General features: G+C 39.2%; 1 protein-coding gene across 5 annotated transcripts in view; it reads left to right on the top strand.

Moving 5' to 3' along the window:
* IFIH1 (interferon induced with helicase C domain 1) overlaps positions 1 to 12,666 on the top strand; it is a 106,281-nt gene extending 93,615 nt beyond the window's left edge. For 4 of the 5 annotated variants that reach the window (XM_023730481.1, XM_023730482.1, XM_023730480.1 and 1 more), the window contains 4 exons: positions 6,728 to 6,889; positions 10,634 to 10,824; positions 11,798 to 11,888; positions 11,987 to 12,666. In XM_023730481.1, coding sequence (XP_023586249.1) covers positions 6,728 to 6,889; positions 10,634 to 10,824; positions 11,798 to 11,888; positions 11,987 to 12,166 — 624 coding nt within the window. In that variant the 3' untranslated portion in view covers positions 12,167 to 12,666. The remainder of the gene's footprint in view (positions 1 to 6,727; positions 6,890 to 10,633; positions 10,825 to 11,797; positions 11,889 to 11,986) is intronic. The other variant, XM_004375429.3, reaches the window with a different exon arrangement.
* Positions 12,667 to 23,152: the final 10,486 nt, after the last annotated feature.

The raw sequence follows: 23,152 nt of genomic DNA, 5'->3' as shown, positions 1-23,152 counted from the left end.
GTATCTATTTTGCTAAGCCATGATTCCCGGTATTGTGTGATTGTCCACCATTTTGTCATCTGATGTGATTTTCCTATGTGTTGTAAATCCTGCCTCTATGATGTCAGTGAGAGGGGATGGGCAGCAGTTGTGTTGATGAGGCAGAACTCAGTCTAGGGGATTGGATTGTGTCTTGAGCCGGCTTCTTCTGGGATATAAAAGAGGGAAGTGAGTGGAGAGACAGGGGGACCTCATACCACCAAGAAAGCAGTGCCAGTAGCAGAGTGCATCCTTTGGACCCGGGGTTGCTGCATGGAGAAGCTCCTAGTCCAGGGGAAGATTGATGAGAAGGACTTTCCTTCAGAGCTAACAGAGAAAGAAAGCCTTCACCAGGAGCTGATGCCCTGAATTTGGACTTCTATGCCTACTTTACTGTGAGGAAATAAAGTTCTCTTTGTTAAAGCCATCCACTTGTGGTATTTCTGTTACAGCAGCACTAGATAACTAAAACACCTGGTTATAGTTATTCCTAGGTATTTTATTCTTTGGGGCACTATTGTAAGTAATATTGTTTTCTCAATTTCCTTTTCAGAGTTCTCATTAGTATAGAGGAATCCATCTGATTTCTGTGTGTTGATCTCATACCCTACAACTTTGCTGAACCCTTCTATTAGTTCCAGTAACTTTCTTATGGAATCTCTGAATTTTCTATGTATAGGATCAAGTCATCTGTGAATAGGGGTAGTTTTACCTTTTCCTTATCAATTTGGATACCCTTTATTTCCCTTTCTTGCCTTATTGCAATGGCTAGGACTTCCAGTACAATAGTAAATAAGAGTGGTGATAATGGTAATCCTTGTCTCATTCCCATTCTCAAGGGTGATACTTTCAATCTCTGTTCAGAATAATGTTGGCTGTTGGTTTTATGTATATACTCTTAATTTTGTTGAGGAATTTTCCTTCTATTCCTGTTTTGCTGAGTTTTTATCAAGAAAGGGTGTTGGATTTTATCAGAAGTCTTTTCTGCATCAATTGAGATGAACGTGTGATTCTTTTCCTTTGTTTTATTTATATGGTGAATTACGTTGATTGATTTTTGTTGAACTGTCCTTGCATCCCTGGTATGAATCCCACCTGATCACAATGTATTAGTTTTTGATATGCTATTGTATTCTGTTGGCTAGAATTTTGTGGAGAATTTTTGCATCTATATTCATGAGGGATATTGGTCTGTAATTTTCTTTTTTTGCATTATCTTTGCCTGGCTTTGGTATCAGGGTTATGCTGGCTTCATAGAATGAATTAGGTAGTATTCCTTCTTTTTCTGTTCACTGGAATTGTTTGACCAGAGTTGGTGTCATCTCTTCTCTGAATGTTTGGTAGAGTTATTCAGTGAAGCCATCTGGGCCGGGGCTTTTTCTTTTCTTTTTTTTTTTGGTTGGGAGTTTTTTTTAATGACATCTTCAATTTCTTCGTTTGTTGGGGGTCTGTTTAGATTTTCTACCTCTATTTGTGTTAGTTTAGGTAAGTAGTGTGTTCTAGAAAGTTATCCATTTCTTCTAGGTTTTCAAATTTGTTGGAGTACAATTTTTTGTAATATTATGATCCTCTTTATCTCAGTTGGTTCTATTATGTCACCTATTTCATTTCTTATTTTGGTTATTTAAATCTTCCCATTTTTTTGTGTGTCTGTTTGGCCAGGGGTTTATCAATTTTATTGATCCTCTCAAAGAACTAACTTGTAGTATTGTTGATTCTTTCTATTATTTTTCTATTTCATTTAATTATGCTTTGATCTTTGTTATTATTTTTTATTTTTATTTCCTTTCTTCTGGTGAGTGTGGACTTCTTTTGCTGTTCTTTTCTATTTGTTCAAGTTGTCAGGTTAAATTATTGATTTTGGATCTTTCTTCTTTTTTGATGTGTGCATTTATTGCTATAAATTTTACTCTGAGTACTGCTTTAGCTGTGTCCCAGAGGTATTTGTGTGTTGTATCTTTATTCTTATTGATTCTAGGAGTTTTTAAATTTCATTTTTTAATTTCTTCTGTGACTCAGTAGTTTTTAAGTAAGGTGTTACTCAGTTGCCATATATTTAATTTTTTTTCCTTACTCTTTCTGTTACTGACTTCTAGTTATGCATTATGGTCAGAGAAGATATTTTATATTGTGTTGGTGTTTTTGAATTTATTGAAGCTTGCTTTGTGGCCTACAGTATGATCTGTTCTGGAGAATGATCCATGTGCATTGGAGAAGAATGTATGCTATGCTGCTGTTGGGTGATGTGTTTTGTATATGTCTATGAGATTGAGTTGGTTGATTGTACTGTTTAGATCTTCTGTATCTTTGTTGAGTTTCTTTCTAGTTGTTCTGCTCATCATTGAAAATGGTGTGTTAAAGTCTCCTACTATTACTGTAGAACTGTCTCTTTTTTCATTTCTGTTAGAGTTTGTTTTATGTATTTTGGAGCTCTGTTATTGGGTCCATAAATATTTATTATTTTTATGTCTTCTTGGTGAACTGACACTTTTATCATTATATAATGCCCGTGTTTGTCTCTTATAATGGATTTTGACTTGCAGTCTATTTTATTCAAAATTATTATTACAACTCCTGCTCTCTTTTGGTTACTATTTGCTTGATACATTATTTTTCTTCTGATTTTTAACTTGTTTGTATCTTTGTGTCTAAGCTGTTTCTCTTGCAGGCAGCATATTGCTGGGTCTTGTTTTTTTAATCCATTCTGCCACTCTCTGTCTCTTGACTGGTGCATTGAATTCATTTATATTCAATGTGATTAATGATAGGTATGCATTCACTGCTGTCATTTTGGGGTTTTTTTGTGTGTGTGTTGATAATTTTTTTGTTCCTCTTAATTTTCTTTGCTGAGTTTTTTTTTTTTTTTTTGCATGTAGATTTTCATTTCCTATCAGTCATCGTTGTTTTTATGTTTACTGAGTCTTTTTGATTTTCTTCTTCTTATTTTGGTGAATAGATTTATTAATTTTCTTTGTGGTTACCCTGAAGTTTACCTTTATCCTCTTAAATTTAAAACAGTCTGTTATTTCTTGAAATCACCTTGATTTCTGCTCCATATGTAAGTTCCATAGCTACACCTTTTACTCCCTTTTTTGTTTTGAAGTTGTGGTTGTTTACAGCTTAACACCTCTGGTTCTCTGTAGTCAACTTTGTAGTTTTATTTTACTTTTGTGAAATCTTTGCCTGAGTTAGTATCTGGATACTGATGTTGTGTGTCTTTATCTCAGGTTGTTGTCTGATGACATTGGTTCTCTGTCTAAAGGGCCCTCTTTACTATTTCTTGTAAGGCTAGTCTGGTTTTTGCAAATTCCTTAATTTCTGCTTATCTGGAAATGTCTTAGTTTTGCCATCATTTTTGAAAGACAGTTTTGCTGGATGTATGATTTTTGGTTGGCAATTCTTTTCTTTCAGGATTTTATATATGTCATTCCATTGCCTTCTTGCCTGCATGGTTTTTTATGAGAAATCAGTGTTTAGCCTTATTGGTGCCCCTTTGTAAGTGATATTTTGTTTTTCACAAGCTGCTGTCAGAATTCTTTATTTGGTTTTTCAAAGTTTGATTCTGATATGTCTTGGTGATTTCTTTTGGAGTCTATCCTGTATGAAGTTCATTGGGCTTCTTGTATGGAAACTTTCTTATCTTTCATGATATTTGGGAAGTTTTTTGCCAATATATCTACAAAAATTCTCTCTGTACTTTTTTTTCTCCTCCTCTTCTAGAATTCCTATTATGCGTAAATTATTCATCTTGATGGTGTCCCACATAACTCTTAGGCTTTCTTAATTTTTCTTCATTCTTTTTTCTCATTTTTCCTCAAATGAATTAGTATCTTAGTATAAAGGGATTTGTCCTGTATTTCGCTGATTCTTTCTCCCACTGATTCAGTCTACTTCTGTGTCCTCCATTATGTTATCTATTTTATTGTTAATCTTCTGAATTCCTAGTTGTTGTTTTTATATGGTTTCTAATTGTCTATTGAGTCTGTCATTTTGTTCTTGTATTGTTATCCTGAATTCTTCTAGGGTTTGTGTGTGTGTGTGTGTTTGTGTGTGTGTGTTTTCCTTGATCTCTTTGAGGATCCTAAATATAAGTCTTTTGAATTTCTTCACAGGTACTTTTATTATCATTTCTTCCTCAGGAAGGTGTCCCCCCTTTTTTTGATCACTTATTTGATCCATATTATCCTGTTTTTTCATGATTTGTTATTGTCTGCTGTGTCCGAGGCATTAAGGTGTTATTTTATTTATACATTGATTGATTGTATGTTTGTTTGTTTTGTCCTGATTTTTTTGTTTTGCTTTGTTTTGATATATCAGGGTGGGGGGGGGGTGTGTTCTGCTGATCGCTGGTCTGGCACAGGAGTGCTTGCTACCATCGCTGGGTGGGTGGGGCAGTGGCCGAGGGTGAGGGGGAAGGAAGGGAAGTGGGTGGGTTGGGCTTGTGTCACTGATCACCAGGGAGGCTGCGCAGCAGCAGGGGGTGGGTGGGGTGGGTACACGGTACCGCCGATCATCAGTCCAGGTGCCACTCGCTGCCACTCGCCTGGTGGGCAGGGTGGTGGTGGAGTTTGATGGGCAGGGCAGTCACGCACCATCACTGGTCATCAGTCTGGCAATGCAGGAGCATACAGTGCTGCTTGCTGTGAGGGCAGGACAATGAGGGTGGTGGGCAGGGTGGATATGCATTGCCGGTTGTTGGCTGGATGGAGCTGGGGGGGCTGGGGAGGGCTCATACCATGGTCTCCAGGTGGGCAGGGTGGTGGCGGTAGGGGAGGCTCACACCACTGGTCACCGGGAGAGCAGGTGGGGAGGGGGAGAGTGCTACTCTGGTCAACAGATGTGGATGCCAGGGCACTCCCTGTAGGCTATAGCCAGCAGGCAGGACTGACGAAATGTGAAGGGGAGGCTGCCCAGAATCTGGTCAGGTGGGGGACCACCTGCTGACACTCTCTGGATTTACTACTCTGTGCCACCCACCCCAGTGGTCAGGGACCACCACTGGTGGGCAGTCCTGTCTGGTTCCTGGCTCCCTCCCTGTTCTGTGGTCACCAGGATCCCTGGAGCTCTCACCTGCCTTCCTGTACTTTCCCTTCTTAGATCCAGTTCATGTCCTGCTCACGTTGTTTCATTCCAAGTTTGTCTGCACAGTTTCTCTGTTTCCTATTGGGAGTTCTGTGACGTTGCCTTCCTGTGCTCCTCACCCAGGGTCACTCCTCACTTTGTCTCAAGATGGCCACGCTGTGCTGGGCTAGCTAGCAGGGCCTCTCTGATCTGTAACTCTTTTTGACCACTATTTTTGTTCAGTTTCTCCTTCTAATTGGTATTCGATATAATTTTTCACCCTTCCTTTAGATGCTCAGAGTTCCAGGATTGTTAACCTGTATTTCTTCACTTAGTTTCCCAGGTCTTTGCTGTAGGGGGATGGCATGGTGTATCTGACCAAGCCACCATCTTGGGCCATTCCTTGAGTCTTGCTATTTCTGCATTTTCCTCCCTTATTCTCCAACTTTTCTGTGTGTTTGAAATTTTTCATAATAAAACGTTGGAGGGGGAAGACTTATAAATGCTTACCACCCCAAAAAGAGTGTGTTGTCCTGCTTTTCAATTAAATTTTACTTTATCACTTACCCACAGTATGTTAACAATATTGTTGTTACCTTTCGTTAAGTATTTTTTGAATACCTTTTGTTGTTAATCAGGTATGCTGAGTAATTTAGGTAATATTCTTTCTATAAAATTAACTAATTGTGGTAAATTAATTGCATTAATAAAATTAACAGTTGCGTTCTCATATGGAAGGCAAGTCATGAGAGACTAAGATGACCAGACAGCCCCCAAATTAGGAAGTAATTGTATTTCAGGAGTTGATTTGTAAGTCAGTGGCTTCTTACTCAGAATTCATTTTTCCATGAGAATAGTATTATAGTTGATAGTTAGATTCCTGGGAAAGCCCACAAATTTTTCTGTTATGCAAAATGGACCTGAATATCACTTTATTAATAGGGCTGTAGAAATTTAACACTATGTTAAACATGTTTCCATGGGAAAACATACTAAAAAATCCAATGTAGGATGGCAGGAACAGAGCTGCATTCTCAAGAGCCCTAGTTCCAAGATCAAAGATGCCCTCTCTCCCCATTCATCCCTACTACTAGGCAGGAGGTGTGGGGGTCCCCAGTCCAAGTCTGATGATAGTTCCTATGGTTTGAGGGAGGAACTGTAGTTGTTAGTTGTCGTAGAATCAGTTGTGACTTACGGTGATCTTGTGTGCAGAGAACTGCTCCATAGGGTTTTCAAGGCTATGATTTCAGAAGCAGATCCCCAGGCCTGTTTTCCAGGGTGCCTCTGGGTAGGTTCAAAACTCTGGCGTTTCAGCTAGTAGCTGAGTGCTTAACTGTTTGTGCCACCCAGGGCCTTGAGGGAGGTGCCATGGGGGCAAAATTGTTGGACAGGATAGCACTGTGTTATTGAGGCTTTAGAGGGCTGATATGGGTCCTGACTATCATCTCTGTAGAACATTTTTTCTGTATTAAATTGCAAATTGAGTTTCAAATAGCCAACTTACAAAGAATGGATAATAAATAACTACTGAGGAAAGAGATCATTTGAAGGCTGAGACGTTGAGCAATGAATACCTTTCCAGGCCAGGAATAGAAGAATTTGTAGCAAGGCATAGCTATTCATTGACTTGATTTCTTTATGTTCTCAGGCCCGTGGTCGAGCAAGAGCTGATGAGAGCACCTACATCCTGGTTGCCCCCAGCGGTTCAGGAGTTATTGAACGTGAGATAGTTAATGATTTCCGAGAGAAAATGATGTATAAAGCTATAGACCACGTTCAAAATATGAAACCGGCGGAGTATGCTCATAAGGTATTGTTTTTGGCCCTCTCTGAATTTAGTTTTCATTTTAAAATGACTGCATGTGGTTGCCATTGGTATCTCTGTGGCTAAGACTCCAGACAGAAATTGTGCTGAATTATAAGTTCCAGTTTGATGAGCTATGCTTAGCCCAGATTCACACACAAAGAATCAGGATCCCTGGTGAGCAGGAAGTTGTCAGGGAGCCATTCCAGTTGAAGCAGCCGTTAACTTTGATAATATAAATTTAGGTTTTCCTTCATCCAGAAAGACTAGTACAGCTCACCCATTCATCCCAACCTGGCAATTTTGGTTTGATCCAATCTGTTTATACAGGCATAATTTTTTTTTATTCTAGAAGTATTTATTAATTAATGCCTACTGTGTGCCAGGCAATGTTTTAAGAACAGGGAACATGGTGGCAAGCAAGACAAATAAGATCCCTGCTCTGTGAAGCTTGTCTTTTAGTATGTGAATGGTGAGGGTTTGTTGTTGCTGTTGTTGGTTGCCATCAAGTCGATTCTGACTCATGGTGACACCACGTGTGCAGAGTAGAACTGCTCCATAGAGTTTTCAAGGCTGTGCCCTTTAGGAAGCAGATTGCTAGGCTTGTCTTCTGAGGCGCCTCTAGGTGGTTTCACACCGCCAACCTTTTGGCTAATAGTTGAGTGCTTAACTGTTTGCACCACCCAGATGCCTTATGGTATTTTTTCTCCTCCCCTAACCCCATGATGAGGGTAGGGAGGGAGAAACAACAAACAAATAAAAAAGCAAGAAATACATCATAGAGAGATGTAAGTGCTGAAGCGTTAAAGTAAGACGAGGTGAAATGAGTGACTACGTGGCTACTTTAGATTGGATGGTTGAAAGGGATTCTTGGAAGGAATGACATTGAGGCTGGGCTGTAATAACAAAAAAGCCATAATATGCCATCTAACTGCATCTCAGTTTACCAACATATAGTCATTTAAGTCGTGAGAAGAAGCAGGGAAAGAAGAATGTATTCGTACAATATTTCAGGAAATCCCCCATACCACTGAATTAAAGACTGTAACTACTATAATAGCAAACAATCCATTTAGAAGAAAATTCACACCCTTGCATATGGGTGTGAATGTTAGTTTCTTAACATTGGAGTTGGCTGTACCCTAAATAGAGTTTCACGAAAAGGATGCTTTCAGATTGGTGTGCATTGCTATAACCAATTCCAAGGTTTTCTAGCCAGGTTTCTGCACAAACTTATATTTTAAAACCCCTTTAAATATACAGCAAACCAAATATTTTGCAGTGTCAAATCAAACACTTGTGACCAAATAGTGCTACTGGAAAGTTACTGCCTCACATTTAATGTCTTAAGAGGATGAATCAAGCGGATATTTACAAAAGCTGATGTTTGAAGATTAGTGGTTTTAGTGTTCGGGTAAACTCTAGAACAGTCTCTGGAGTTCATAAGTCAGACTTTTCCAAACACAGTCCTTTTGGGGACCCCAGAATGTTTTCCTTTCTAGAGTTCTTTTGGCTAAGAGATCTGCCCTCCTAAAGCTATGCCAAGTAGACAAACTCAGAGCAGAGATGGTAATAATGTGGGGTGCATGCCACCACCACTCTATTCAAAGCCCCTACCTGGTCATTGCTGTCAGGTCCCAGCACTCCTTTCTTCTGATCTGAGAATCCTTTCAACAGAATGTCAGATCACTACTAATAAATGATGAGAGTTGACATATGAGATGAAATGTATTTGCCATCTCATATACAGAGTTTATAGATAACTGAATGCTTTTTAAATCAGACTTTTAGGAGTAAGATGAAGATCTTAAACTTTTCCCTGGCAATGACCCAGCTACTTTCATTACATTATTATATTTTATTTGGACATATATTGATTGTAGCTGTGCCTCTCGTATACTTATCATGATTTCTTTCTTTTTTTATTTTTATACTTCTAATCATGTCATGTTCCTTTAATGTTCTAGAGATAATCTTTTAGCTTCTGGTGTCCTGGTTACATATTCATACTCTTATCTTGTGTTGTTTTTTTTTTTTTTTTTTTTTCTGTTTCACTCATAGGTGTTTCTTAATTGTCCACATGTATGTACTCTTACGCCAAATCACATCTTTATCAGCTCACTGAACTGTGAATGTCTTGCAAGAACAACCTAATTAAACTTTTCAGGAACAAAATATTTCAATTTATCATACTGTTAGAATTTGGGTAGGAAATAAGTCTTTGTACTTGCCTAATTGAACTATCATATAGCCCCTAGGTTTGCTTACAGGGTTTTGTTCTCTTTTCTGTGCTAAGTACAACTGCCCCCAGTTGAAACCTAAAACACAGAGGCAAGAGTCAAGGAGATGGACTTTGGGTCTTACACCTTTGTTCATCCGCACTGATGATTTACTTTTACTGAAAACTTCCACTCAGTCTTAAAGAAAAAAATATAAATATAAAATATAAATCTGTCCTTTATGTGAGGTTCAGTTTTGAGGTAAAAAATTCAAGAGCCATGTTTTATACTGTTAAGTTCCATAGATGTGAATGCTGAGCACTGGTCAGTCCCTATCTGAAGTTTTATATCCCTCAGAAACTAAAGTATTATTTTTGTTATGAAATATGTTTAGTTGCTAGTCACAGAGCCTGGAATACAGTGACTTAGGGGCTTATTCTCTCAAAAAAAAAGAATTTGAGTAATCTAGTTTAATATATGTTAGCTCCATGATGTCATGAGGAATGCAGGCCTCTTCTCTCTCTGTCTCTCTCTCTTCTCTGCCCTTTTAGTGTTTGGCTTCCATTCTCATGGTAAAAAGATGCTTTTAGAATTCCCGCTGTCACATCCTCACTTTAGACAGGAAGTAGAAGAAAGTAAGAAAGGGCAAAAAGGGCACATGCCAGCTATCTGATCTTCTTTAAGGAGCCTTTTTAGAAATTCCATTCAATAACTTCTGCTTACATCCCACTGGCCATGGCTGGGAAGTGTAGTCATTTAAAATAGGCATATTTACACCTAGAATAAAACTGTGGTTCTCTTCTTAAGAAAGAAAGGATACTGGGTGGGAAACCAGTGGTTTCTGCCACAAATGTGTAAAGATGGCAAAAGTCTGGAAATTATGGTGTCTGAGATGGAAGGCTCTGGGAGGCTTAACATGGATAAGAGAAGACTGATGGGCAGTATAATAACAGTCTTTGGTTCTTTAAAGAGATTTCATGTGGAAGAAAGTTTGGACCTATTTTATAGGAACAGAATTAAAACTACTGGAGGGGCTTCCAAAACCCCATTGCTGTCGAGTTGATTCCAGCTCATAGCGACCCTAAAGGACAGACTAGAACTTTCCATAGGGTTTCCAAGACTGGAATCTTTATGGAAGCAGACTGCCACATCTTTCTCCTACAGAGCGGCTGGTGGGGTCCAACAGGCAACCTTTTGGTTAGCAACTGAGCGCTTTAACCACTGCTCCACCAGGGCTCCTTACTGGAAGGCTTAGAAGGAACGATTTTTGAATGTTGCTAAGAACTTTCTCACAGTACGGCTTATCTAAAATGGAACAGACTGCTTTTTGAACACTTGGGAATTTCCACGATTATTGGAGAAGATTTGTATGCATATTTCTTTGGGGACCATTACCTCATTAGTTTTATTTCTAGGCCATAAGCTAAGTGTATATTTTCATAACTATCTAAGATCTCCAAATTCCAAGAGGCTTTCTTCAATGACTCTACGAAAAATAACCAAAAATTTAAATATTCTTTTCTCGAATCAGATTTCAGAATTACAGATGCAAAGTATAATGGAAAAAGAAATGAAAATCAAAAGAAGTAACGCAAAGCATTACAAGGAGAATCCATCATTAATAACTTTCCTCTGCAAAAACTGCAGTGTGCTAGCATGCTCTGGAGAAGACATTCACGTGATTGAGAAGATGCATCATGTCAATACGACACCGGAATTCAAGTGAGTCTAGGAAGACCCATTGTTAGATTTCTTTACAAGGGGCGGCGAAACAGGTTGTATTGTAAACATTTATTCAAAATTGTTGTTGTTTTTGTTGGGTGACACTGAGTCAATTCTGACTCATAGTGACTCCATGTGACAGGGTAGAACTCCCCCATAGGGTTTTCTTGGCTGTAATCTTTATAGAAGCAGATCATCAGGTATTTCTCCCATGGAGCTCCTGGGTGGATTTGAACTACCAGACTTCCGGCTAGCAGTCGAGTACTTAACCGTTGCACCACCAGGGCTCCATTTGTTTATCCAAAGTAGTACATATGAAATCCGTTATTTTTCAGAAGTGTTTCGTCCCAAATTATATTTCCATTTCAAATATCTGTATATTTTAAATAAACCGTCCTGGGGAAGGAAGAGACCAATGTAAGACCCAAGCCATTTTGATTCAAGGCACATCAATTTGTCTGTGCTCATATTTGTTCTCAAATTTTTAAACAAGTGAAGTCAGGCTAAAATAATCAACAGACTTGAAAGGGGAACCAACCAACTAGTTGCCTTCAGATCAGTTCTGACTCACGGAGACCCCATGTGTGTCAGAGTAGAACTGTGCTTCATAGTGTTTTCAATGGCTGATTTTTAAGAAATAGATCACCAGACATTTCTTCCGAGACACCTCTGGGTGAATTCATACCTTCAACCTTTCAGTTGGCAGGCGAGCTTGGTTAACTGTTTGCACCATCCAGGGATGCCTGAAAGAGGACAGAAGTCACAAAAAGGCAGCATGCCCCTTGAGGGACATGTGTGGGGGCCCCTTGCCTCATTTGCCAGTGATCTGGGGAAGCAGGAGGGAGAGAAGGAATGAGTTGTGGGATAATGGCATGCCTGTGGTGAGCTTCAGGTCCAACAGCATGTCGTTGTGGGCTGCATATGGGTCCTTTGTGACTTCTCAGGGATGATTCTTACTTCTTGCTAATTTTAGGGAGCTCTACATTGTGAGAGAAAACAAAGCATTGCAAAAAAAGTTTGCCGACTGTCAAACAAATGGCGAGATTATCTGCAAGTGTGGCCAAGTGAGTAAATTGCTGTGGGCTTAATTTTATTTGGCCAAAAGTAATACTTAATTGGTGTGCATTTAACTTTTCCTCTCGCTCTCCCTTTTGTTTTCCAGGCTTGGGGAACGATGATGGTGCACAGAGGTTTAGATTTGCCTTGTCTCAAAATAAAGAATTTTGTAGTCAGTTTCAAAAACAAATCACCAAAGAAGCAGTACAAAAAGTGGGTGGAATTACCTATCGCATTTCCTGATCTTAACTATTCAGAATATTGTTTGTTCAGTGATGAGGATTAGCATTTGATTCAAGATTTTTTTAAAAATATTGTGAACTTAATTATATGTAATATTATTTTGATTCATGTTTTTATTATAATACAGGTTGATGTGAGAATTAATAAAATCATTGCTTGACCTTGCACTGAACTCTTAAAAAAAGGCAATTTATTATGCTTTGAATTATCCATCTTGATGGTGGGGTAAAGAAAATCTACTAATAATATTAATTTGTGTGTGGGACATTATGAAACTGTGGAAAGAATGCTGGCATATACATGAGAATCCTAGGTACCAATCTCAGTCCTGTCACTAATTCCCAAAATAAAATTAGGCAAATCAGTTCCATCTTTCTGTCCCAGTCTCCTTAACTGTGGGAAGGTTATAATATTATTGGCCTTTGCTTATATCAGTTGTCTGTTCTGTCTACAAATTACCACAAACTTAGTGGTTTAACACCCAAAACCCAACCCATTGCCATCAAGTCGATTCCGACTCATAGCGACCCTATAGGACAGAGTAGAACTGCCCCATAGGGTTTCCAAGGCTGTATCTTTTACGGAAATAGACTGCCACATCTTTCTCTCATGGAGCAGCTGATAGGTTCAAACTGCTGACCTTTCAGTTAACAGGTGAGCACTTAACCACTGCACCACCAGGGCTCTTTGTGTTTAACACAACACCCATTTATTATAGCATATTTTCTGTAGGTCAGAAGTCCAAGCAGGGGCCTCTGCTCAGGGTCTCACAAGGCTGAAGTCAAGGTGTCAGCCAGACTTGTGTTCTCATCTGGAAGCACTGGGGAAGAATCCACTTCCAAACTCATTCAGATTGTTGGCAGAATTCATTTTCTTGCAGCTGTATCGCTGAGGTCCCTGTTTTCTTGCTAGTTGTTGACTAGAGATCATTCTTAGTGCCTAAGGCCACCCTTACCACAAGGCCCTTTCACAACATGGCTGTTTGCTTCTTCAAGGTCAGTGGGTTCGAACTGCTGACCTTTTAGTTAGTAACATAGCACTTAACCATTGTGCCACCGAGGCTTCTCCTTAGGTGTATTATATAGATACAATTTTATTTTGGCCTGTCTTTATCTTCAGTAACAGTATAATGATGCTGCTATTGACCCAGTCAGAAACTGCATGAAAAAGAAAGACAAATGTATTGGGCTGTAGCATGTCAACAGTAATTTTTATCTAACATGTGATAATGGTTGTCTGTTATTTGTTTCTAACTCTCTAAACTTTTTGCTTAGTTTGTAGATTACCTGAGAAACATGAAATACACATGAAAGCATTGCAGATATTCTTTATAATTTTTTGATATTTTCCACTCAGAGTATTAACCAAGTCCATTCTTTACATGAAATTAATCATACCATAAAAATCTCATTTGAAGATGAAATGTGGACAGTGCAGAGCTCTATTAGGTCATATTTTAAAAATCCAAGTTAAAGGCCAGATCCTGGGTGGGTCATGGAAAGAGTAATAAACTGTTTATAGGAGGTATTATATTTGATCATGCACTTGTCAGAATACATTTGGACCACTGTTTAAGTTGAATATATTTGATGAAGTATGCTGTTTACATATTAATTAATTTGTAAACATACTATCTTAGTTATCCAGTGCCGCTGTAACAGAAATACCACAAGTGGATGGCTTTAACAAAGAGAAACTTACCCTCTCACAGACTAGGAGGCTAGAAGTCTGAAATCAGTGTGCCAACTCCAGGGGAAGGCTTTCTCTCTCTGTTGGCTCTGGGAGAAGGTCCTTGTCATCAATCTTCCCTTGAGTCTAGGAGTTTCTCAGTGCAGGGAACTTGGTTCCAAAGGATGCACTGTTCTCCTGGCTCTTCTTCCTTGGTGGTATGAGGTCCCTCTGCTCTCTGTTCGATTCCATCTTTTATATCTCAAAAGAGATTAACTCAACATACAACTTAATCCCGTAGATTGAGTCTTGCCTCGTTAACATAACTTCCTCTCATCCTGCCTCATTAACATCATAGAGGTAGGATTTACAACACGTAGGAAAATCACATCAGATCACAGAATGGTGGACAACCACACAATACTGGGAACCATGGCTTAGCCAAGTTGACACACATTTCTGGGGGACACAGTTCCATCCATAACACATAGTGAACTGAAACAACTGATTCAATGTTATCTTGGACTGTTTTGCCCAACTGAGATTAATATGAATTCAGTATCACCCCATGATTTCTATTTCTAACTTCATTTTTTCCCGTAACGCTTAATTCTGATTTATATAACTGCAATAAACATAAAAATGTTACATTTCATGTAAAATGTTATGTTTTATGAAGGAGCAGAGAAAGAAAAGAAAATGGATGTAGAAAGGGAATAAATACAAACAAAGAAAAATAGAGACAAAAAGGATAACAAGCTCAACTAAAACATTTAGAAGAAATGAGAAGAAAAAATCAATGTAACTGAGGGAGACATGTTAGTGCTGTTGAGTCTGCCCCAACTCCTGACAACCCCATGCACAATAGAGTGAACTGTCTGCTCCTGTGCCATCCACATACTAGATCATGGATCAGACCATTGTGATTCATAAGGTCTTCACTGGCTGATTTTTGGAAGTAGATCACCAGGCCTTTCTTCCTAGTCCATCTTAGTTTGAAAGCAGAGTCTGGAAGCTCCGCTGAAGCCTGTTCAGCATCATACCAACATAAAGCCTCCACTGACAGACTGGTGGTGGCTGTACATGACTTGTTTCATTGGCTAGGAATCAAAGTCGGTCTCCCACATGGAAGGTGAGAATTTTATCATCGAACCACCATTGCCCCTGAGGGAGATATATACATCTAATAATTGACCAATTCATTTATCCATTTATCAAACATTTTTAAGTTCCTACTGTTTGTAAGGTACTGTATTTTATGCATAGGGAAGAAGCAAGTAATATAAAGATCCTGCCCATCTGGCTTCTAGAATTCAACTACAGAGATTAATTAGCCTTGTTCATAACTAGTAATAATATTTGGAAGACACTGATCAAAGCCATAAAAGATGGGAAGGAGAGATTACTTCCAATAGGGAATGGAAAAGTGAAGATTACGCTGGATTGGATAGCTAATCTTTAAATGGAATTTGTAAAAAAGAGGACAGAGGTGGGGAAGATGATACTGAAAGGAGATCCAGAGTTTCAAGCATGTTTACAGGCTAAGGAGTAAGAGTTAAGAAATAGCGAGAGATTTAAGGTCCAAGAGGGATAGAGGAGGGCATAACTGCTGAAGCAATATGCCTAGAAGAGGATGAGACCAAAAGCTTAGGAGAAGATTAAGGTTGGTCAGAAGGATGGCTGCTGCTGCTTCTGAAGCAGGAGAGAAGCGAAGATACAACTTAGTGAGTGAGAGATACAACTTAAGTGTAAAGGCACAAAAGTAGAAGGCCTGTGGAGTTTATTCTCCTGGCAGCAAGCACTAGGCTGTCTGCTAAGAGTTGGGCTTTGGATTTGAGGATAGACATGGATACATAAGGAATGTGATAAAGATTTTTAAACCTACTTTGGTAAATGCAGAATGACTAATTAGAAACTGGTTAAGAGTATTCACAAGCAGTATTAGGACCAACTGAATTGGAAATAATAAATTTGGAAACAGTTGGCAAGTGTCATGGATTGAATTGTGTCTCTCAAAAATATGTGTCAACTTGGCAGCTTGTTATAAAGACAATGCTCTACATTCTACCTTGGTGAGTATTGTCTGGGGTCTTAAAAGCCTGTGAGCGGCCATCTAAGATACTCCACGGGTCTCATCCCTTCGGGAGCAAGGGAGAATGAAGAGAACAGGATACAAAGAAAAGATTAGTCCGAAGGACTAATTGTCTACAGCTACCAAGGCCTCCACCGGACTGAGTCCAGTACAGCTAGATGGTGCCCGGCTACCACCACTGACTGCTCTGACCAGGATCACAACAGAGGGTTCTGGACAGAGCTGGAGAAGGATGTAGAGCATAATTCTAACCCACACAAAAAAGACCAGATTTACTGGCCTAAAGGAGACTGGAGAAACCCCAAGAGTATGGCCCCCAAACACCCTTCTAGCTCAGTGGTGAAGTTACCTCTGAGGTTCACTGTTCAGCCTGGGAGTGGACAGCCCCATAAAACCAAATGAGACTAACAAGGTACAGGAGTCCAGTGACAAGGGCCAGAAAGCAGAAGGGGACAAGGAAGCTGGTGATAGGGAACCCATGGTTGAGTAAGGATATTGTTGATGTGTTGTGAGATTGTTAACCATTGTCATAGGGCATACAACATTTGTAGTAACTGTTAAATGAGAAACTATTTTGTTCTGTAAGCCTTCATCTTAAGTGAGAATAACAGCACAATTCAAAGAGCGTAGTCAATGTCACTGAACTGTGCATGTAGAAATTTTTGAGAAATGGTGTATCTTTGGCTATGTGTATTTTCACCAAAAAAAAAGGTTGAGAAGTTAGAGGGTTGATATGTTGTGGGGTTGTTAACCAGTGTCATAAAACAACATGTGTACTTCTGTTTCATGAGAAACTATTTGTTCTGTAAGACTTCACCTGAAGTACAATAAAAATAAAAAAATAAAAATGTGTCAACTTGGCTGGGCCGTGATTCCCAGTTTTGTGTGGTTGTCCACCATTTCGTGATCTGATGTGATTTCCTATGTGCTGTAAATCCTAATCTCTGCCTGAGATTAATGAGACAAGATTAGGTTAAATTAAAGAAGATTAGGGTGGCATGCGACACCCTTACTCAAGTCACAGCCCTGATCCGATATAAGGAGAGTTTCCCTGGGGTGTGGCCCGCATCACCTTTTCTCTCACAAGAGATAAAAGGAGAGAGAAGCAAGCAGAGAGATAGGGGCCTCATACCACCAAGAAAGAAGCACTGGCAACAGCACATCCTTTGGACCTGGGATCCCTGTGCTGGGCCACAATCCTAGACTCGGGGAAGATTGATGACCAGGGCCTTCCCCCAGAGCCGACAGAGAAAGCCTTCCCTTGGAGCTGGTGCCCTGAGTTAGAACTTCTAGCCTCCTCAACTGTGAGAGAATAAACTTCTGTTTGTTAAAGCCATCCATTTGTGGTATTTCTGTTATAGCAGCACTAGATAACTAAGGCAGCAAGGTATGATAGCAGTCAATAATTTAATATTTCTGTGCAGGATATTAGACTAAGTGCTGTTATACCTTGGCAAGTAAATAAAAAAATCTGAATGTTTAAAACTTTGGTGGCCTATAAAAAAAAGCTTTAAAATGTTGTGGTCATTGTAACCCAAATAAATCTGGACCTCCTTGTGATCTCTCTCAACACAGGGTTGCTTTTAGAAGAAACTCAACATCAACATTCAAATTAATTAAAAAGTAATGTAAATATTTATTTCTGGCATACAAAAAAAAGAAAATCCAAAGAGTAATTACATATACACATATTCTCAAATTCTTTCAACTCTGTGTTTCCCAAAGAACCTTTCATCACAGTATGAGACCTACTCTACCACTTCTCTTTTTCAAAACTCCCCAAAATTATCCCCCTAAAATAATCCTGTATCACTTTTTATTTCCCTAACCCTCCCACTCTCTTCCTTTTATAATGTAAATCAATATAGTTTTACTGTATTTATTTCTCTGGCCCTCTCTCTTGATTAACCCAGGCTTGATGGATGCCTGAACCTCCAAAGTTTTTTTCACACTAGAAGCCATGAATCGGGGGAAGGGGCATTCTGTGAATATTCACATTAATATTTTTCTGTCTTTGGAACATCAGCAAATAATACTAGTTATTGCCTCTAATCTCCAAATCTAAACTTTTAGCCTGCTTCATGAAAATGGATCTGGGCCCTTTAAATATGTTTACTTTTCCAGCTAGCATGATATTAAGCTTTGCCAGTAGAGGGTGCTATACAGACAATGCAAGAAAAAGGAGTTTTGTTTCCTGGTTCTGGTGTGCTTGCTTGGCAAGCTTCTGCATGGTGGAAGAGGTCTCCAGAGTTCAGTTCCTGTAGTACATGTGGCTTTCTCCAGCACCAGGGTTTTTCGGTGTATGGCAGCCAGCAGTACCCAACAATCAGCTGCTCCCCTGGCACCTCCTCAGGTGGTCTTGAAGTAGAGTGCCTCCCCATGAACAGTGTTCTCTGGCACCGTAGAGGGTATATTTCCAGCAAGTTCCAAAGGCAGATTTCCAGCATATTGCAGTGGTATCATAGCAACTTGTCTGCTATTCAGTAAGCCGCAATTGCCCTCTCCAACAAGGTCTGGCTGTCAGCTCCAGGGAGCTCCTCCTTGGGAACTCTATCTCAGTGCTAGAGATAGTGACTGCTTTTAATATACATGCTATTCCTATATTCTTTAGGGTTCTTTTTGCTTCTTACCAGCTGATACTGTGTTACTCCAATCTATTATTTTTCAATTGCCATCGAGTCAACTCCAACTCCTGGCAACCCTGTGTGTGTCAGAATGGAACTGTGTTCCATAGGGGCAAGGCTTATTTTTTCAGAACTAGATTGCCAGGTCTTTCTTCTGAGGTATCTCTGGTAGACTCAAACCTCCAACCTTCTGGTTAACAACCAAGCATATTAACCGTTTGCACCACCCAGGAACTCTCACTCACCATTATAGTTAATTATTATTTATTTTAAACTTTATCTGTTCAAATTACTATGTGGTTTCTCTCTCCAGATTCGACCCAGATTGATAAAATAATAACCAGAGAAAATATGACTAAGAGAATTAGTTCATGAGAGGTTATAATTTTCAAATGTCCCACGATTCCTATGTATAAGCGTTGTATTTCACATAGGAAATGACTCAAAAGCGTCTGACCGATTCTCTAACCAAATAAATTAGAAAAAGAACAAACTGTATTTTTATAACTAGGCAGTTTCATTTCTGAATCCAAACAACCAGTTTTATAATACCAATAACTGAACTAAAAATTCCTATCTTACATAAAAGGCCTTGTTATGAGCCTCCATACATAGGCCCACCATTTCCACTGTTCCTGTATATTCAAAACATGGAGCTTATTATGGATAAAAGTAAAATAAAGCTATACCTCGTTGCTGCCGAGTTGATTCTGACTCACAGCGACCCTATAGGACAGAGTAGAACTGCCCCATAGGGTTTCCAAGGAGCACCTGGTGGATTCGAACTGCCGACCTTTTGGTTAGCAGCTGAGCTCTTAACCACTGCACCACCAGGGCTCCACCCTATAGATGATATTTTAGTTGTTGTTATTAGGTGCTGTCGAGTCAGTTCCAACTCATACTGACTTTGTGTACAACAGAACGAAACACTACCCATTCCTGCGGCATCCTCAAAATCATTGCTATGTTTGAGCCCATTGCTGCAGCCTCTGTGTCAATCCATGTCGTTCAGGGTCTTCCTCTTTTTCCCTAACCCTCTACCTTACCAAGCATGATGTCCTCCTGCAGGGACTGTAACATGTCCAAAGTACATAAGATAAAGTCTCGCCATCCTCACATCCAAGGAGCATTCTGGCTGTACTTCTTCCAAGACAGACTTATTCATTCTTCTGGCAGTCCATGGTATATTCAATATTCTTCACCAACACCATAATTCAAATGAGTCAATTCTTCGGTTTTCCTTATTCATTGTCTCAAAACATGATTAATGGCAAGGAATCAACATTTATTGAATATATCTTATGTGCGAGGCACTATCCTTAGTGTTTTACACAAATTGTCTATTTAAAGATGTTTTATTTTTAAGACTCTCCCTTCTGTTATAAAGAATCATTAGACTCTGGCTCTGAGCACAGAGATCCCCTAAAGAGTGCAGACTTAGTATAGCCAAAGCCTAAAAATAAGACATTTGTATTTAATAAACCCTGCCTATTACAAATGCAATAAAAGTAAGTTAAAATCTTATAAACTAAGTAAAAGATGTGGTTTTAAAAAACGCAGAAAGACTAATTTTTTTTAAAGCAACTACCAGAATGGATGTTTGTAAACGAGAATATTTTTCCCTTTGGGAGGCTGTATTCTCATTCCAGTTATGTTGTACTTCCTCACAAGATACTGGAATTCTTTTCAGTTGTAAGGCCTTTAGAGCATACTATAGTGTCACTGTGAGTCAGAATCGACTCAATGGCAGCGGGTTTGGTTTGATGTTTTTTAGGAGCCATAAGGTCCCTAGGTGGTGAAAACCATTTGTGATTGACTGTTAACATAAAGATCGGCAGTTTGAACCCACTCAGCGATATATAGGCCTGTCAATCAGCTTCCGTTAAGATTACAGCCAAGAAAACCCTACGGAGCAGTTCTACTGTGTAGCGCGTGGGGTCACCATGAGTCAAATTAGACTCGAGCAATTAACAACAGAAGCCATGCCACAAAATGTTGTTGTTTGTTATTTTTGCTGTTGTTGTTGTTAGCTGCCGTAGAGTCAGCCCCCAACTCAAGGTGACCTCATGTGTTACAGAGTGGAACTACCCCACACGGTTTTCTTGGATATAATCTTTATGGTAGGCCTTTTCTTCCATGGAACTGGTAGGTGGGTTCAAATGCAAACTGCTTGTGCCACCCAGCTCCTTTAGATAGATGGATAGATGAATAGATACATGCATACATACATACATTAAAAAAAAAAAATCCGACTCATAGTGACCCTAGAAGACAAAGTAGAACAGCCCCATAGGTTTTCCAAGGAGCAGCTGGTGGATTCAAACTGCCAGTCTTTTGGTTAGCAGCCCAACACAACCAGTGGGCCACCAGGGCTCCATACATATATATGTACATATATACATACATACCTGGACAGATGTAGATGCAGACCATTAGAGCAACACCTTAGGTTTAATCCCAGATAGTAATAGCAGCTTATCACCACTTCATCTATTAAGCTTGGTTCTAGATGACTTTTGACTATTTCTTAAAATGGCATTAATCCTAAAGGGCAAGTATTTGCCAGACTACTGAGAAAAAAAAAAGTATATTGTATAATGCATAAAAAGACTATTTCACAGGGTACATTTCCAAAAAAGTTTTGAGCAATGACAGCAGTATTGGGCTAAGTGTAAAGCCCCTAGATGTGACCATTTGGAAGAATATAAAACAAAATGCGTAATTTCTACTATATTTCTTTAAAACTCAACCAGTAACATGAATTTTTAATTGCTATATGAACATGTTATTTCTTGTGTCCTTCATAAACTAATCTCATATTATTATTGTTAATTACTCTCCAACATAACATCTTTATTCCTAGCAAGTTAGATTTCTTACAGTTTCCCCATATGCATAAAATTTCTTCCAGCTAAATATTTTTTCCTGCCAATCCAAAGATATGCAATATTTCACAGTGAAGTCTTACTACCTCCAAGAAGCAATCTTTGATTAATCGCTTCTCATGTAACTCTTCCCTCCTTTCTTTTGGCTTCCCTCACAGATCATGTATTTAGTCTGCAGCACACTGGCAAACACTTTCTACATGCTACCTTAGACTTGTTTTCTAGTCATTTTGTTTGTTTATGCTTTATCTTTCTAGTGTATCTGTGCATTCATTCAACGAATATTTATTGTATGCTAACTTGTTTTGGGGAAGCAATCACTTGTCTATGCCAAGAAATTTGGAAGACAGCTACCTGGCCAACCGACTAGAAGAATCCGTATTTGTGCCCATTCCAAAGAAAGGTGATCCAACAGAATGCGGAAATTATCGAATTATATCTTTTAACATCACACGCAAGTAAAATTTTGGTGAAGATAATAAAAAATGGTTGGTGCAGTACATCGACAGGGTACTGCCAGACATTCAAGCAAAATTCAGAAGAGGACGTGGAACAAGGATATCATTACTGCTGTTAGCTGGATCTTGGCTGAAAGCAGAGAATACCAGAAAGATGTTTATCTGTGTTTTATTGACTATGCAAAGGCATTTGACTGTGTGGATCATAACAAATTATGGATAATATTGCAAAGAATGGGAATTCCAGAACACTTAATGGTGCCCATGCCAAACCGCACAGACCAAGAAGCAGTCGTTTGAACAGAACAAGGGGATACTGCATGGTTTAAAGTCAGGAAAGGTTTGTGTCAGGGTTATGTCCTTTTACCATACTTATTGAATCTGTTTGCAGAGCAAATAATCCGAGAAGCTGGACTATATAAAGAAGAACGCAGCATCAGGATTGGAGGAAGACTCGTTAACAATCTGTGATATACAGATGATACAACCTTGCTTGCTGAAAGTAAAGAGGACTTGAAGCACTTACTGATGAAGATCAAAGACTACAGCCTTTAGTATGGATTACACTTTAACACAAAGAAAACAAAACTCCTCACAACTAGACCAGTAAGCAACATCAAGATAAATGGACAAAATATTGAAGTTGTCAAGGATTTCATTTACTTGGATCCGCAATCAACACCCATGGAAGCAACAGTCAGGAAATCAAACGACTTATTGCATTGGGCAAATCTGCTGCAAAAGACCTCTTTAAAGTGTTAAACGGCAAAGATGTCACTTTGAGGACTAAGGTGCACCTGACCCAAGCCATGGTATTTTTAATCACCTCGTATGCATGAGAAAGATGAACAGTAAATAAGGAAGACTGAAGAAGAATTCATGCATTTGAATGATCAGGTTGGTGAAGAATATTAAATATACCACGGACTGCTAGAAAAATGAACACATCTGTCTTGGAAGAAGTAGAGCCAGAATGCTCCTTAGAAGCCAGGATAGCTAAGCTTTGTGTTACTTACTTTGGACATGTTGTCAGGAAGGACCAGTCCCTGGAAGAGGACATCATGCTTGGTAAGGTAGAGGGTCAGCAAAAAAGAGGAAGACCTTCAATGAGATGGATTAACACAGTGGCTGCAACAATGGACTGAGACTTAGCAATGATTGTGATGACGTAGGACCAGGCAGTGTTTTGTTCTGTTGTACATAGGGTCGCTCAAGTTGGAACCAACTTGACAGCACCTAACAACAACAACAATGAAAAAAAGCAACTTGGTTTGGAGTCTATAACTATGATGAAGTGTATTA

The sequence above is a fragment of the Trichechus manatus genome, unplaced genomic scaffold (genome assembly GCF_000243295.1).
Source record: "Trichechus manatus latirostris isolate Lorelei unplaced genomic scaffold, TriManLat1.0 scaffold00036, whole genome shotgun sequence".
Classification (NCBI taxonomy): Eukaryota; Metazoa; Chordata; class Mammalia; order Sirenia; family Trichechidae; genus Trichechus; species Trichechus manatus.
This window is presented reverse-complemented; position numbering and strand designations above follow the sequence as displayed.